General features: G+C 57.7%; 1 protein-coding gene across 3 annotated transcripts in view; it reads right to left on the bottom strand.

Moving 5' to 3' along the window:
• Positions 1–17,148, bottom strand: part of LRIG1 (leucine rich repeats and immunoglobulin like domains 1) — a 107,965-nt gene that overhangs the window by 27,350 nt on the left and 63,467 nt on the right. For all 3 annotated transcript variants that reach the window (XM_079795778.1, XM_079795777.1, XM_079795776.1), the window contains 2 exons: positions 4,673–4,810; positions 1,049–1,192 (listed from right to left, as the gene is read on the bottom strand). In XM_079795778.1, the coding sequence (XP_079651904.1) occupies positions 1,049–1,192; positions 4,673–4,810 (282 nt within the window). The remainder of the gene's footprint in view (positions 1–1,048; positions 1,193–4,672; positions 4,811–17,148) is intronic.

Here is a 17,148-nt window from a genome sequence, read left to right on the forward strand (position 1 = left end):
CCGCAGCATCTCCAGTCACGGAGAGCAGTCACTGCCCACGGGGAGCGAGGGGACTGGACACGCCACGGAGCACGCGTTTGGCTTCTGGCCCGTGTGATAAACCTCAGTTAACCAGAAGATTTCAGGAATCTGGGGGGCTGGGTCCATCAGCAGCACTGCGGGGAGGGACGGGGAACACAGGCTCATCAGAAAGCCCTTGGTTTTCCCCAAATACTTGGGCAGAACCTCATGGCCTGCCTCACACAGACCTGCCGAGAGACAGGACCTGGGATGCAGGGAGCAGAAGCCGGGCGCTGGTGGGGTGCGTGTGTGAAGCCAGGCAGAAGCAGCGCTGGGTACACCCCATCTTACTGTCACACCTAGCTCTGAACACCTGTTTTGTTCTGTTTAAACCAAATCCCAATAGCGGCTTCTTTTCCTGAGATATATTCTTTTGCTGCAAAGAAGATACAGGAAATAAACCCGGAAAAAATACTCCATCGGGTTCTGAAAATAGAGGTTTTCTGGACTCCAAACTCTGGACCATTCCCAGAGGGTACGGGCCTTGGTCATCAAAAACTAACAAAGAAATCCTTTCTTCAGAAAAGATAAATCAATCCACAAACTAGGAGATGAAGACGACGGCCCCTCTTGCTCAGGACTCCCCCCAGCTACACTTCCTCTCACACTGCCCACACGCTGGGCACCATGACGCCTGCGGCATAGACTGTATAGTCCCTTTAAAAAGACAGAGCCTCCACGACCAATGAGGAGCCCACGCGGCCTGAGCTCCGCCCGTGTGGCTAGCGAGCAGGAGTCCTCCTTGCACTCTGGAGCGTGGCCACAGGTCGCACCCTCCATCCTCAGTGGGTCTCAGCAGCCTGAAAGCCGAAGGCACCAGACCAGTGTCTAGTCTGCTGATTGGTGTCGCCACTGGGTCATTGCGGATCGTTCACGCAGGGCTTGGCCCGGAGCGAGGAAGGAGCTGCATGTGGTGAGGGGTCCTTGGGGAGGTTTGGCCTCCGTCAGGTTTGGTGACCTGAATTAACATGCGGGTTTCTACACTCACAGTTGTGTCAACCTAGGCAGCTTGAATGCTTTCACAGGAAGCTGGGTGATCCTGTTCTTGCTCAGGCGAAGCGTCAGCAGCGACCGTGACAGACCATCAAAAGCTCCGGACTCCAAGGTGCCGATCCGGTTGCTTGCCAGGTTACTGGAATGATCCGGGAGAGAAAATACAGTGGTCAGCAGGAGGCCTTCCTCGTTCTGTTACGGACACCAGACCCGCCAACTTGGGAAAATAAGCCACCACCCCAGAGACACAGGTGTCCTGAGACACTGTCACCCATGCACTCCCCACAGGAAGCCAGGTGAGGAGGTGACAGCACCGCCCACGGGACAGCCAGGTGAGGAGGAGGCAGCACCCCCCACGGGACAGCCAGGTGAGGAGGTGACAGCACTCCCCACGGGACAGCCAGGGGAGGAGGTGACAGCACTCCCCACGGGACAGCCAGGGGAGGAGGTGACAGCACCGCCCACGGGACAGCCAGGTGAGGAGGTGACAGCACCGCCCACGGGACAGCCAGGTGAGGAGGTGACAGCACTCCCCACGGGACAGCCAGGGGAGGAGGTGACAGCACCGCCCACGGGACAGCCAGGGGAGGAGGTGACAGCACCGCCCACAGGACAGCCAGGTGAGGAGGTGACAGCACCCCCCACGGGACAGCCAGGGGAGGAGGTGACAGCACCGCCCACGGGACAGCCAGGTGAGGAGGTGACAGCACTCCCCACAGGACAGCCAGGGGAGGAGGTGACAGCACCGCCCACGGGACAGCCAGGGGAGGAGGTGACAGCACCCCCCACGGGACAGCCAGGGGAGGAGGTGACAGCACCGCCCACGGGACAGCCAGGGGAGGAGGTGACAGCACCGCCCACCGGACAGCCAGGTGAGGAGGTGACAGCACTCCCCACGGGACAGCCAGGGGAGGAGGTGACAGCACTCCCCACGGGACAGCCAGGGGAGGAGGTGACAGCACCGCCCACGGGACAGCCAGGGGAGGAGGTGACAGCACCGCCCACGGGACAGCCAGGGGAGGAGGTGACAGCACCGCCCACGGGACAGCCAGGGGAGGAGGTGACAGCACCGCCCACGGGACAGCCAGGTGAGGAGGTGACAGCACTCCCCACGGGACAGCCAGGGGAGGAGGTGACAGCACTCCCCACAGGACAGCCAGGGGAGGAGGTGACAGCACCGCCCACGGGACAGCCAGGGGAGGAGGTGACAGCACTCCCCACAGGACAGCCAGGTGAGGAGGAGGCAGCACCCCCACGGGACAGCCAGGGGAGGAGGTGACAGCACCGCCCACAGGACAGCCAGGGGAGGAGGTAACAGCACTGCCCACGGGACAGCCAGGGGAGGAGGAGGCAGCACCGCCCACGGGACAGCCAGGGGAGGAGGTGACAGCACTCCCCACGGGACAGCCAGGGGAGGAGGTGACAGCACTCCCCACGGGACAGCCAGGGGAGGAGGTGACAGCACTCCCCACGGGACAGCCAGGTGAGGAGGTGACAGCACTCCCCACGGGACAGCCAGGTGAGGAGGTGACAGCACCGCCCACGGGACAGCCAGGGGAGGAGGTGACAGCACTCCCCACGGGACAGCCAGGGGAGGAGGTGACAGCACTCCCCACGGGACAGCCAGGTGAGGAGGAGGCAGCACCGCCCACAGGACAGCCAGGGGAGGAGGTGACAGCACTCCCCACGGGACAGCCAGGGGAGGAGGAGGCAGCACCGCCCACGGGACAGCCAGGGGAGGAGGTGACAGCACTCCCCACGGGACAGCCAGGGGAGGAGGTGACAGCACTGCCCACGGGACAGCCAGGGGAGGAGGTGACAGCACCGCCCACGGGACAGCCAGGGGAAGAGGTGACAGCACTCCCCACAGGACAGCCAGGTGAGGAGGAGGCAGCACCCCCCTCACTGGACGGAGCTGTGTCTGCCTGGAGCCCAAGCACTGTGGCCAGTGAGGACCCGACGAGGTGACAGTGGAAATAAGCACCACCACCCCTGGCACCCCCACACTCCAGCCCTGCTGGGTGCCACCACCTCCAGAGCCACCTGCAGGATTCCTTCACAGCACCCGTAACCCAAGGTGAGGGTTCAGGGTGAGAGAAGCCCTAGGAAGCAGAAAGTCACTGTGAGGCAAGGCCCAAGTGGATGTCACCATTTGGGGAAACAGCCTTTAATTTTGAAGTGGGTCTCGTTGTATGGCTTACGTAATAAATGTGCACAAACCCATTCATGGTAGCCATTTTAAATCTGTCAAAGACACACTCCCGTTAGAGAGACTGGCCCAGAATCCCTTTAGAACACAAGCCGCACGGCGATGGGACCCACTGCCAGGATTACGCAGTAAGGACACCTCCCCTCCCAGCGCACGGCAGCCCACAGCCCGCCTCTGTGGTCCCACTGTGCGCACTGACAGAGCAGTAAGAGAGGAGAAAGGACAGAAAAGGGGGGGACACTGACATTCCCATGAGACGCTACCAATACCTCTCCTAGTCCCCAAACAAATGCGGGTTTGGGTGGCTTAAGCCAAAAGGAGAAAGCTGAGAGAACTTTCTACAGGGAGGGAGGGAACAGGCATCTTCGTCGCTCCACCAGGCAGCAGCCGGGACAGGCCCAGGAGGATCCTGTGCAAATGGGGCTGGACCGCTCTTCGCAGCGCTCCGGGTTAAAGGAGGTCTGGGACAGACACACTGCCTGTGTGCCACGGGGAAGCGCCCCTGCGCTCGGGCGGAGAGAGAAGGGCGCTGCCACTCCGCTCAGCAGGTGGTGGTGTCCTGGTTCCACGCAAGGAGGTGCCAGGTGGGGGCAGCTCTGCGGAGCCCGCCCGGGCCTGGGCTCTGCTGGGCCCCGGTGCAGCCTGAGAGAAGCCTCTCATCTCCCTGCGGGCCCCGGAAAAGGCTCGTGCCGAGCCTGGGCCGCCGTGGCCCCATCCAGCCTTGCGGACAGGCGGTCTCCAGTGCGTCAGGACGGCGTCGGGCGGGAGTGCACTCACACGTCATCAGAACGTGTCTCCTCCGCCAGGGCCTTCAGTTTCTTCCCCAAAGCAGCCTTTCCCACCAACAGGCAGTGGGTTAAACAGGTTTTAACTTTGCTCCCATCTGCCATCCGATGGGTATGAGAGCACGTTAAGGTGGGTAAAAGCAAAACAGACTGACAGCAAAATCCAGACGGTTCTGAGACCCCACAGCTCTCTCAAGTGCACCAAGTGCGCGTTTCAATGGTGCGTGATGCTAGACAGACACGCAGGACAGGACAGGCCCGCCGCGCACAGGTCCGCCGTCCTTCCCCGAGTGCGGGCATCCTTCCTGTCCGCCTCCCTGGGAGGCAGCCCGTAAGCGGGAGAGAGAGCAGGCTTTGTAGCCAGGACAGGCCTGTATTTGAGGCTCAAACCTCCTCTTAGTGGTGAGTCTACTGAGCTCCCCCGTACACTCCCCGGCCTCAGCTGCCTGTCCGTCTCTAACGCTCAGCCGTAGAGGACGCAGCCCTGGGCGCCCGGCCCTGGGCCCTGCAGAGGCCGCACAAGGAGCTCTCTGCCCAGGCCCACGGCCTCGGCACGGCCTCGGCTGAGAAGAGGAAGCGCCCTCCCTGCCACCAGCCCTGGTGCCCGCAGCGCGGAGGCACTTACAGCTCCTTCAAGGGCGGTCCCTGCAGGAAGCAGGCGCTGTGCACCTCCGTGAGGTTGTTCCAGCTCAGGTCCAGCACCTCCAGCGCCAGGTAGGCCCTCAGCTGGCGCCCCTCCACACTGCGGATCTGGTTGTGCTGCCTGAAACACACAGAGGGAGGTGACTCGAGCGTGTCTTTTTGCACAGAAACAATTACTTTCCCCACCACTTCGTTTAGACACATTTTTTCCTGTTTTGCTTTCAGAAAATTACAAATGCAGTGACACTCCAAGTGCGACCCCCTCTTCTCCCTTCCCTCGAGCTGTCACCGGCTGGGTGGGTGCCAGACAGAGCACCACATCTGTCCGGGCAGGTCTGTCCGAGTTCCGAGCCAGGCTGCTCCCCCCAGGGCAAGAACACGGGGCACTTCAGACACGCGCGGAGCGCACGGCACGACCAGAACCCGCGGCTCGCCCATGCCCTCCCATCAGCGAGTGCCCGTGCGACCAGCCAGTTCCCAGTGTCCCAGTGCTTCTCATCTCGAACCTTCAGGCCCTCGTCCAACCCTCCCCCCCTCCCCCACTTACAGGGCTGCAGGCACCACAGCCCACAGCCAGTGTAATCCATCCCAACACGTCGTTACACTCCTCACGTTTTACCAACACCTACCATGTGCCCGGCGTGGAGATAGGCACAAGGGATTTTTAAAAAGACAAAATCTCCCCAGGGAGATCAGGAACTCGGCGCTGGATCTAACGAGATTGACTCCCCGCCCTCTGCCTCCAGCCCTGGTCACTCTGCTCCTGCTTCCATGCGGAAATGTGAGCTCTGCTCAGCCCAGAGCACTGGGCCCTGCGATGCCCCTGCAGCTGCCACCTCGCACCCGGGCCTTCCCTCTTCTCCTCCTGTTGCCGCCACCACTCACCTGGCCCGTGACCCAATCCCCTACTCATTCTGGGGACACGGTGATCCACCCTGACCCACAGGAAGCATGCGCAGATGTTAGCGTAAGGATTCGTGTTGCACCCCCTGAGAAAGGCGCCTTACCGAAGTGGTTTAAACTACCTTTAATCCTGTTTCTGACAAAGCTACAGTCTAATCAACGAGCCAGTGTTACTAATCAGGAGAAAGACAGCCCGTGGTAAGCAGGGCTGGAGGGAGCGGCCCGCGCGTGGCCTGGCCGGCCTGGCAGTCACCACCGCAGCCTCGTCGAGGTTCAGACACCCGTGTGGCGGGGGCAGCCCGGCTCTGGGTCCCGGCGCCCCCGGCCAGGCTCGGAGTCAGCAGTGTCAGGGTGGCAGCCATCAGACATTCTCCCACACACACACGAGCCCGGCGCTGCTTACCAAGTGGCATCTCCTTCAAACAAACCCTGGACCAAATCCGCTCCAGCAGCGTGAACAAGGCCCTCTTCCCAGAAGCGCGGGGCCTCTCACCCCTCCTTTGTTTTCTCACAGCTCTCCCAGGCTCTGAACCCAGGGCCGCTTACAGGCACAGCTCCACACACAGGGACCCTCTAGAATGAAAGACGGCTTCTTCCCCTGCCCCCGCCCAGCTCTTTGAGTTCTTTATTAAGTTCTTAGTGAAGATAGTCTCTTCAGTTTTCTGACTCAAAAAGAAAAAGAAAGGGTAAAATAAAACAAAAGGGAACCTTTATTATGTAAAGTATGGGAAAAACGGCAGCAGAGCCAGCCTGACCAGGAGCTGTGGGAGCCAGGACGAGTCTGAAAGGACAGGAAGGGGCGCCAGGGCCTGAAGGGGAACAGAGGGGCCGCACACAGTGGAGGGGCCACGGGCAGCTGCTGGAACCCCCCACTTCTCCCTGCCTCCTCTCCCGCCTCTGCCTTTCATCTTACACACAGCTCCCGTCCGGTCACTGCACCACACCAATGCCCTGCCGCGCCAGGCCTGCTGCAGGAGGGCTCTGGGGAGGACTAGCTGGGAGCTGGGAGAGCTCCTGACCGAACGGAACAGCGAGGCGCCATGGAGATGAGAGGGCCGAGGAGCCTGGGAGATAGAGGCAGGGAGGATGAGCCTGGGGACCGGGGTGCTGGAGCCCTACGTGAGGGCAGGATGCCAACCCGGGGAGACAGGGACGCAGCAGCGCAGAGCAGATGGGGTCCTGGAGCCGGCAGGGCAGGCGGGGCGATGCCTCCCGGGCCAGGCTGATGAGCAGGAGTCGTGTCACGGGGCCAGGTGAGGGTGGTGGCAACACAGACGCAGACAGACATGAGACGAGAGGAGGGGAGGGCCCACAGGCGATGGCAGCGGAGGGGCACTGAATGGGACGCCGTGTGCTCGTCTGCAGACGTCAAGATAACCCGGTGAGCAGGCCAGAAGGCTACACGTGGGTCTTCGCCCACTTGCGATCTATCCTGCAGTGGCTGCACCTAGAATATACAGACAGCCCCGCCCTCAACACCACCCAGGCAGCCTGATTAAAAAATGAGCAGAGAACTTGAATCAATGCTTCCCCCCAGAAAAGGCACACAAATGGCCAATAGCACATGAAAAGATGATCAACACCACGATCGTTAGGGCCATGGAGAAACTGAAACCCGGTGCGACTGCTGCAGAAAGTGGTATGGTGGGGCCTCAAAATCACAAACAAAATTACCATCTGACCCAACAGTCCTAATTCTGGGAATATATCCAAAAACCTGGAAGTAGACCTGAAAGATATCTGACACTCGTATTCCTAGCAGTATTCACAACAGTCAACAGTGAAGCAACCCAAGTGTGCATGGACAGATGGTGGGTGGACGGGTGGAGCAGCACAACGTGGTGTGTACATACAAGGGACTGTTATTCCGCCTTGGGAGGCAAATTCTGACCCCGGCTACAACGTGGGTGGATCTTCAGGACACTATGCGAAGTCACATAGCCAGGCACAGAAAGACACCTGTACAGCTCCACCTGCATTAGGTCGAGAAGCAGCAAGCCGACTGTGGCTCCAGGCCCAGGGGCAGGAACGGGGAGCTCGTCAATGGTGTAGTGCTCGTTTGCAAGATGGAAAGAGCTCGAGTTTTGCACACACGTGTGTACTGAACTGTACACTTAAAATGAATAAGATGGCAAATTTTATATTATGTATATTTTACCACAATTTAAAAACAAAACAAAGCAAAAAACAAGTTAATCCATGCCTAAAACTCCAACAATGGCTCGCGTGTCTCATTTTGGACCAAGTCCTTACCATGTTCTCCAAGGCCCATGGGACGGCCACACCCCCACCCTGCTGCCTCAGTCCTCCACCCTGCACGCACCACACGGCCTCAGACACTGAGGGCCGAGTCCTGCCTCAGGCCTGTGCACTTGCCTGTCCCACTGCGGGACAGCTCTTCCCCCGAAGACCCACAGGTCTCAGCCCCGACTTCTCGCATATCCTTTTTATTCAAGTCCCCTTCTCAATGGGCTTCCCGGGCCACACAGTCTAAAACCACAGCACATGTAAGCTTCCCCCCGCCCCTCTCTCTCTCACACACACACTCCTCTCTCCCTCTCTCTCTCACACACACACTCCTCTCTCTCTCTCTCTCTCTCTCTCTCTCTCTCTCTCCACTTCTTTACCTACTTTATGCCTCTAATTACCCTCTAAGACACCCAGGATTTTGCTTATTTCTAGTTTAACACGTCTCCTGCAGACATGCCTCCATGAAGGCAGATGTGTTAGTCTGTTTTGTCCACTACTCTCTCTCTAACCACGGGAACAGTATGAGGCACACAACAGATGCTCAATGAGTATTTGTTGAATGAACCACAAAGAAAGAAGACGAGTGAACTCAGAGACTAAGGCTGGGTACAAGCTCAGGGCTCACTAGCACTTAAGCCGAAGAGAATGATGCGAGCAGATGAATTCCATCAAGGAGCATGAAGGATGAAGGGAGCTGCCAACGGTCTGGGGCAGCGCTGCCCAGAGGCCAACCACCCAGCCCACGCGGCTCCCGAGTTCCTCGGGCTCGAGCACTGCTGCTCCCGCGGCCGAGGACACACGTGCCATCTTCTCCCTCACAGCCGGTCTCTCTACACTCTAGACTAGAGCCCGGATCAAACTCTTCCTGAACTCCTCGGGCTGAGGAAAGCCGAGCACACAGCCCCGTGCTCCTGCAGAACTCTGCCTCCCTTCTCTCCCAGAGCAAGAACCACACTGTGTGAGGTGTCCTGTGGACCCATGGTCCCGAGTTCTTCCCTGGGGCTGTAACATGGCACAGCTGAAGAACACGCCACAGGCAATACCTGCCTACGTTCAAATCCCAGGCTCACCACCTCCAGGTGGGAACCTCGGAAGACCCATCTGTAAAGTGGGGTGGAAGCTCCTATGCCCCCGGGGCTGAGGTGACCGGCATGTAGCAGCTGCTCAATTAAACGTGCTCTCGTTTGTATCAGCTTCAGAGCCAGGCTCAGGACCTAGTTTGTTGGAGGTGCTTTGGGAAAAGAATGAAGAAAATTAATGAATGACTGGTCCCTGTCTATCCCTCTGCCACGTCTATGCAAGCAGGCAGGCCTGGCGCCTCTGAGGAACCAAGGGCAGGCGCAGTTCTCACTCTTAGCTTCAAGCACGAAGCAAGGCGCGTGTCAAACCAGCCACGGGACAAAGGGCTGCAAAGCAGATCCCAGACCAAAACTTCTGCAGGACTCAGGGTGGCTGACTCCTTCCTTCCCACACCTGCAGCAGGACTCAGCCCCGCCCGGACCACCCACCCAACCCCACCCTGCCCACCAGAGAGGCAGGCCCCATATCCCTCCACCTGGGTTAGAGCCAACAGCCAGTATTCAGGGGACCACCCCGTCTCCGCCCCCCCGCGCCCCCCCCCCCCCCGCGCCCACTCCAGAGTAGATGGCTGTGAAGACGTGTTTGCTGCCCTGTTCATCCCACATTCACTTTCCAAAACTGGGCATGTGCAACACAGGGGTCAGGCCGTCACGCCTGTAACTAAACAGCTCAGCTCCAAAGAAGGTGCACACTCATCTTTCGAACCTCTGAATCCTTGTCCATGTTTTCAGCAAAGCTGGCCAATAACTGAACCCCTGCAGGCAGCGGGCCCGGGCCAACCCCAGCGAACGCACGCGGGAGGTGGGTCCTAGTCTCATCCCTAGCCTCGCCATTGGAGAAACAGGCTCGAGGGCTGCTGGAATTTTCCGGAGTCACAGCTGGGAAGTGAAGGACCAGCACGCAAGGCCAGGGCAGCAGGCCCACCCACAGCCCATCCGAGAGGCTCCCAGCCCCTAAACCTTCCGGAAAGCTTGCCTAGATCCGAACGCCAGCTGACTGCTTCCCGGTCAACCCAGACTGGTCGCACAACTGGCCTCCGCCAGGCCTCGCTCTGTGCCCGCGCCAGGCCTGTGTGAGCGGCCCGTCCGCAGAGGCTCTGCGCAGCCTCTGGTGGGAAGCGGAGCACAGTCCCACCGAGACGTGTCCTCACACGCCTGTACCTGAAGGGGGACAGAGTGATGGCCTAGGCTTACAGAAAAGAGGTGGGGGAGGGGAGGAGCGGGGAGCAGAAGCCTCCCCCACCCAACACCACGCGGGCCCTGTAGTGACGGGCAGGGGAGCGTGTGGCCAGAGCACATGGCCTTCACTCTGCCTCGTGGAGGCTTACGCTCGGGCTGCCCTCTGGGCGAGGAGAACTGAATAGAGCAGAAGCTATTAAGCCAACACCTGTTCGTGGCTTCAAAAATAAAATCAGTCTTCAAAGACTGAAGCTCTGGCAAGATAAGCTCTGGCCACTTGGCTACATTTTCTGGGCTGACAAATTAGACGGCAAGACAGGCAGAGGCATTTAAAACCAACTTTTAAAACTTTTTATCATGAGTGATTGTTCCCCACTTTTCAAGGTATTCCCTCAGCGTGGAAGAGATCTCAGGTCACAGACAACAGCCAGGAAGCAAGAGTGAGGGGGCCAAAGCAGGCAGGGTCAGGGTCACGTGGCTTGTACTTGGCTCCTGAAATCGGCAGGTGTAGCCTCCAGTGGGCCAGGCTTTGTGGGTCATTGCAGTATCCACCCCAACTACTCACCTCTGACGTTGCAGGAAAAAAGCGCCACAGACAACACCTAAATGAGCGTGGCTGTGCTCCAGTAAAACTTTATTGACAAAAGCTACTAGTAGATTTGGCCCCTGGACCACACTGTAGCGACCCGTTTGGACTTCTGGGGCAGGGACCTGGATTCCAATTCCAGGGCCGATGCAGCTTTGGACTCGTGTGGGAACCACTTTCCGCCTCTGGTTTAACGCCTCCTATCGCAGAGCGCACCGCCCCTCGTCCTCCCTGCAGTTCCCGTGTCCGACACCCAATCCACACTCCCCCCTGGCGTCCCCTCCCCCTCGGGCAGTGAAATGGGTATGAGTGTAGTCACTCCTGGGGTCCACGCCTCTTCCTGGAAGAAGAAGGTTGTTTTTATGTCAATCAGCCTCCTCGTAAGAGGACCCGGGCTCCGCACAGCCCCGCACAGCCGCAGCAGCCTCCTGCAGGGACACACGGCTGTTGGCCCCGCTCGCTCAGGCTCTCCCACCGGCAGACACGGAGCCTGTGCACAGCCCAACATCGCAGCCTGCAGGCCTCGCAGTCCAGTCAGCCCCAACCACGGACTCTTACCAGGAACAACCAATCTCCCATAACGTTACCTCAACATCACACGTGTAAGATGTCTTCCTTAACAAAGCCACACAATTCAACTTACAGCTCTTCCCCTGCGTGAACCCTGGCTAAGAAATGGTGTCACTCAATCTAGCCCTGAACTGAGCAATGTTGTCACACCCCTGCCACCACTCCCTCCCCGCCCGCTCCGATTCCCACATCCCACCCCCCCACCCCGTGAGCCTGGCCAGTGCACCCCTCCGCACCCTGCTGCGGGCCCTCCTGGAGCCGCCTGGCTCTCACTACGGTGGCACAGGGTCTCACGCGCTGCCAAGCAGGCTGCCCACAGTCTGACCTGGGCGAATGGGGGACACACACATCCTGAGGCCACGTGGGGCTACAGTGTAACTTTACACCCCGTGCGTGGAGTCCACATAATGCAAGACCATTTGTGACCCTGAAATTAGTGATTCTGTGTGAAACTCGGTGCAGGGCAGAGTGGCCCTGGTGCCCACCTAGGGTTTCTGTGCGACTGCCAGTGCCGAGAGCTGTTCATCGTTTCAAGAGCACATAAGACATGACTTCTCCTTCCTTAAAAAAGGAAGACCCATGCCGAAACCGGTTTGGCTCAGTGGATAGAGCGTCGGCCTTCGGACTGAAAGGTCCCAGGTTCGATTCCGGTCAAGGGCATGTACCTTGGTTGCGGGCACATCCCCAGTGGGGGTTGTGCAGGAGGCAGCTGATCGATGTCTCTCTCTCTCATCGATGTTTCTAACTCTCTATCCCTCTCTCTTCCTCTCTGTAAAAAATCAATAAAATATATTTAAAAAAAAAAAAAACTTATTAAAAAAAAAAAAAAAGGAAGACCTACCAAGCAGGCCACATGGTCAGTGGGGCAGCGGTTCTGTCTGTACGTTTCTACTGAAGTATCTCAGGCAAACTGAGAAGTGTGTAAATCATAAGTAGAGACCATGCATTTTTACACAATGTTTGCCCCCATGTAACCACCTCTCAGATCAGTGGTCAGCAAACTCATTAGTCAACAGAGCCAAATATCAACAATGATTGAAATTTCTTTTGAGAGACAAATTTTTTAAACTTAAACTTCTTCTCACGCCACTTCTTCAAAATAGACCAGGCCGTGGTATTTGGTGGAAGAGCCACACTCAAGGGGCCAAAGAGCCAAATGTGGCTCGCGAGCCGCAGTTTGCCGACCACGGTCTCAGATCAAGACACAGAAAATGTACAGCAGCCCGGCAGCCCGCCTGTTATTTCCCTATTGTTATTCCTAAGGGGCCCTCTAATTTAACCACCAATGATTAATTCTGCCTACTTTGTACTTTACACGTGTGGCATCGTTCATATAAACTTCTGCACCGGCATGCTGTCATTGAACATGATGTGTGTGAGATCCATCCACGAGGCTGCATTCGCAGTAGCTACTTCTTTTTCACTGTTCTGTGATATTTATGGAGGGAATACACCGCAATTCGTTTTCATTTTACTCTGGATGGACGCTGAGCTAGTGCCAGGCCGGTTTCTGGAGAAGCCACAGCTATGCACACAGACATGCTCGCACTGCCCTTGGTGCACATGTGCACGCACTCTGGTGGCGTGAACGTGCTGCGTGGCCTTGCTCCCCAGCCGCTGAGCAGCTGTGCGGCCCGAGCACACACTGGCTGTTTTCCTTTAAGCCAATTCCCCGCAGTTGAAAGGAGTCCGAAAGCCATCTGACCCAAGTGCCATGTCTCATGCTACTTCATTCAACCGCATTCTCTTCCTTCACTCCTCCCCACAAAGAGCATGAGGAACAAGCCTGGGCCACTGAGCAAGGCCAAGCTCAATCTAATCTTGTTCATTGTCAAATGGAATCATTTTATATAACTGGGGACCTAAAGAGCGACAAAAAGGGGAAAAACATATAATTAATAATTCTAAGTCCCAAATTGGCAAAAAATAAGGTGCATGTACCGGCGTGAAGACCAGTGCCCGCATGCACCTTGAAGATGAAGGGAAGGAGGTTTTAAAAAGAAGAGCTTTCCTCGGCCAACCTGAAGAAAAGTTTCTCCTCCAAATGACAGTTGAGAGTACCATCCTCTCACTAGCTTGCTTTACATTCATCTTCTTAAAAAAAGGAAAGCAAAACCATCTGTTCTACTGCACAAATCCATCATTTGCTCCAAGAAACCAGTGCCTCGCAGGACCGGCCCAGCCTGGGTTATTTGCTGGACAGGAAGTGGGAATTGGAATGAGCAGGTCTCTCTCTCTTTCTCTCTCTCTGACTCCGCTGCGCCGCCGCCCGCCCCCCCCACCCAATACACACACACACACACACACACACACACACACACACACACACACTCACTGCTGGTGAATCACTGGCTCCCTGAGGAATCCTGGCAGATTCTCAGCCTGGCTGCAGATGACGGTCGGTCGGGATCTGTTTATTCAGGTGGAGATCCGATAAAAAACAACAGTGGCCAGTGGCGGGATAAACAGCCTGCGCCAGGCGGGGTCAACCCCTCCAAAGTCAGGACTGAGCTGTGTCAACCAGCCTCCCAGCCATTCCCTTCCTTTAGCCTCCCCTCCCCTGAGGGTCTTCAATGAACCGCCCTGATTAACTCCTTGCAGGGGAAACGTGACGTCACAAGCCCAGGCAGCAGACCCCGCTTGGCCCTCCCACCGTCGGCTTATGTACGTCCACTGGGCCCAAGGCCCTGAGTGAAGACACCGTGTGCGGAAGGTCAGCCCCAGGCTCTGGAAGTCTAGAGCAGGCGTCCTCAAACTACGGTCCGCGGGCCACATGCGGGTGTTTTTGCCGTTTTGTGTTTTTACTTCAAAATAAGATATGTGCAGTGTGCATAGGAATTTGTTCAGTTTTTTTAAAACTATAGTCCGGCCCTCCAACGGTCTGAGGGACAGTGAACTGGCCCCCTGTTTAAAAAGTTTGAGGACCCCTGGTCTAGAGTGACCCAACCTGGGAATGGCTACAAGTCCTCAGCGTCCATCCAAACCAGCAATGTCTGCATTCCGTTTTCAGATGCACAAACAACAAACAAAGCCAAACCTCTTACAGAGTGCACACTGCTGAGTGAAGAAAGCCAATCAGCAAAGGCTGCTACTGTCTGACCCCAAATCAGTGACATTCTGGAAGCGGCGGAACTATGGGGCATAAGACCATGACTGCCTGCGGTTTGGGGACAGAGAGGATGCGGACAGTGACATTATTCTGAGTGACACCCTGAGCGAGGGCACATGGCAGTCAACACTGAGGAAGCCCACAGAACGTACAACACAAACAGTGAACCCTAATGTAAACTGTGGGCTTAGTTAATAATAATGTGCTGTTGGCCCATCGATTGTGACAAATGCACCCCCTTATGCAAAATGTCAGTGAGAGTGGAGCCTGGAGGATGGGTATGGGAAGTCTCTGTACTTTCCACTCCATCTTTCTGTAAACCCCAAACGGCTCTCAAAGTCTATTAAGTATAAACAGAACAAAACAAAACCGCCTGAGGTCATTACACCATCAGAATGTAAACGGCACAAGGGCTGGGATTTTTAGTCAATCTTCTTTTCTGCTATATTCTTAGCACCTAGGATTACGCTTAGAACTTAAAAAGGCACTCAATAAATATTTGCCGATTAAACAAATGAATTACAACTTTAGCTCAGTCTCCTACCTTCACTACCACCAACCCAAACAACAGAATGATATGCAGGGGGAGCACGGACACAAGACCAACCATCCCATTAACTTTTCTAAACGTGTAATGTAATTCACTTTTTAGGTAGAAAAAGTGCCGCATGTTTAAAAGAAAATGTCAAATAAAATGGATTTTCAAGTTAATTGTACATTTCCCAAGTTCAATTTAACCCCAAACACAAACAGCCATTGATCAGCCAGGGCTGGCAAAGGCGACAGCTCTCTGGTCAGGCAGTGGGCCCAGTCCCTCCATCCCGCCCGCCTCCGACAGCTCGGGGCACTCAGCCAGTCTCCATCTGCACAGATACCTCCCAACTCCTGCCGGGCCCGCAGAGAAGGGTCGCAAGGACTCAGCTGGGAGCATTCCCATCCCCCACCGTGGACCAGAGGCGGCCTGACCACACTCCAGGGAGAAGGCTGTGCCTGTAACACTGGCAGGGACGTCGGGGGCAGTTCTGTGACCGGGCAGAGGTAACTTGTCCTGGCATCTATCTGGGCAGGACAGAGGGCTACCACGTCTGACCAGAAGACAGGAAGCCAGAGCAAGGAGCCCCTGCCCCTGAACTTCCACCCACCACGGGCGCCCGGGGTCAGAAAAGCCCGTGCAGGCTGCCTGCCCTGACCTCCTCCTGGAAGCGTCAGCACATCCCTGTCGCCTCCCTCCCTCCCCGCCCAGCACCCTGGGGCCCGCACACCCAGACCGGACGCTCCAGGGCCCCGAGAGTCAGAGCACCAGGCTGTGAGGCCATCGCGGGGAGCAGAGCCCCAGCCCCAGCCCCAGCGCAGCCCGTGGGTGCCCCGCAGCTGACCTGGACTCCCCCGATTCCTCCTCAGTGACCGTCTGCAAGGCCCTGTGTCTGCTCGCTGGGCTCTGAGGCGAGGCAAGAAGGAGAGCCCACCCACCTAACCCCAATCTAGCGCACAGATCGCCCCAGACTCGGGGCTGAACTGCTGTTCCTGGCAAGCAGAGAACGGAGGGCCCGGTGGAGGGAAGGCGGCCATCAGGAACAGGGGGTAGGAGAGCCCCTTATGGCCTGGCTCCACCCCCAGACACTGTCAGCAGGTGTGCGCACAGCCCTCCGGGGGGCGGTGGGCGTGAGGGAGCTGCAATGGGTGGTTCTCCTCACTCTGCACAGGCAGGTCAGGGGGGAGAGCCCCACCCCACCCAGAGAGGACAGCAGGCTCCCTCTCCCCCAGTCCACACGCTCTTGGCAAGCTGAGCAGGTGGGGTGGGGCAGGGTCACCCAGCAATCCAAGGCCAACAGGCTCGCCAGGGCCAGTGGAGCCTGCCCCTCATGGACCGACCACCAGGACTTGAGTAAATGGAACCACCTTACTCAAAATTTCCCCGCGCAGCATGGCCTCCTCCCCGGCCACCCTCCACGTCAGCCTCGGACTCGGGTGCTGGGAGTGTCCCCCGCAGGCAGGAGGCTGGGCTGGTCGGCCCACCTGACTGCCCTCCTCAGTCGGCGGGAAAAGGTAGGTAGGCTGAGGTGTCAAGTCTAAGCTGTCACTGCCCACCAGCAGCCAGCTGGCTTAGCTCACAACACGAACACTGCTCTCCGACACAGTGCGACGAGAGGGAATTTCCCCCCCTTGTCTGACATATTATTTTAATGTGCTTATTAATTAGGGAAATACGTTGAACAGTTATTTTACAAAGCAGTTAGCACAACCTTGGATACTGAACTGTGGGCCCGGATCCTTGTGTTCAGTCGCAAGGCGAGGGCCTTCCCAGTGGGCACAGCCGAGGGGCCTTCCTTCCAGGGCTGCCCGCAGGGTGGGCCCGGGGCCCCCACAGTCCCTGCCCTCCTTCACCGCAGGGACAGCGGGCTTCCAGAGGCTCCTGGGCCCGGCGCCCGCACAGCCGCTCCAGGGGTGAGCACAGAGGCCTGCGCGGCGGGAGCCCAGAAGGGAGGCCGGGCCCCTGGCGCAGCCTCAACAGTTTCACGCCAGAGTCGGTGGCATGGGCTGTGGACCCCCCCAAGAGGCTCCACTTGCCACTCGGCCACCAAGGAGGCACACCCCTTCCCTCTTAGCAGAAACGGCAGCTGGAGTAGCAGGAGCCTTAACAGCAGGAACAGTGGTCTCACATCTAACATGTCACTGTGCACCAGCAACCAGGCTCTGGCTCAGCTCATTGGTCCTCATGACAGCCAGCAAGGAGGGCATCCTCATCATCCCATTTCACAGAGGGGACGCTGAGGCCAGGCAGG

Source organism: Cnephaeus nilssonii, assembly GCF_951640355.1.
Source record: "Cnephaeus nilssonii genome assembly, chromosome: 17".
NCBI classification, from domain to species: Eukaryota; Metazoa; Chordata; class Mammalia; order Chiroptera; family Vespertilionidae; genus Cnephaeus; species Cnephaeus nilssonii.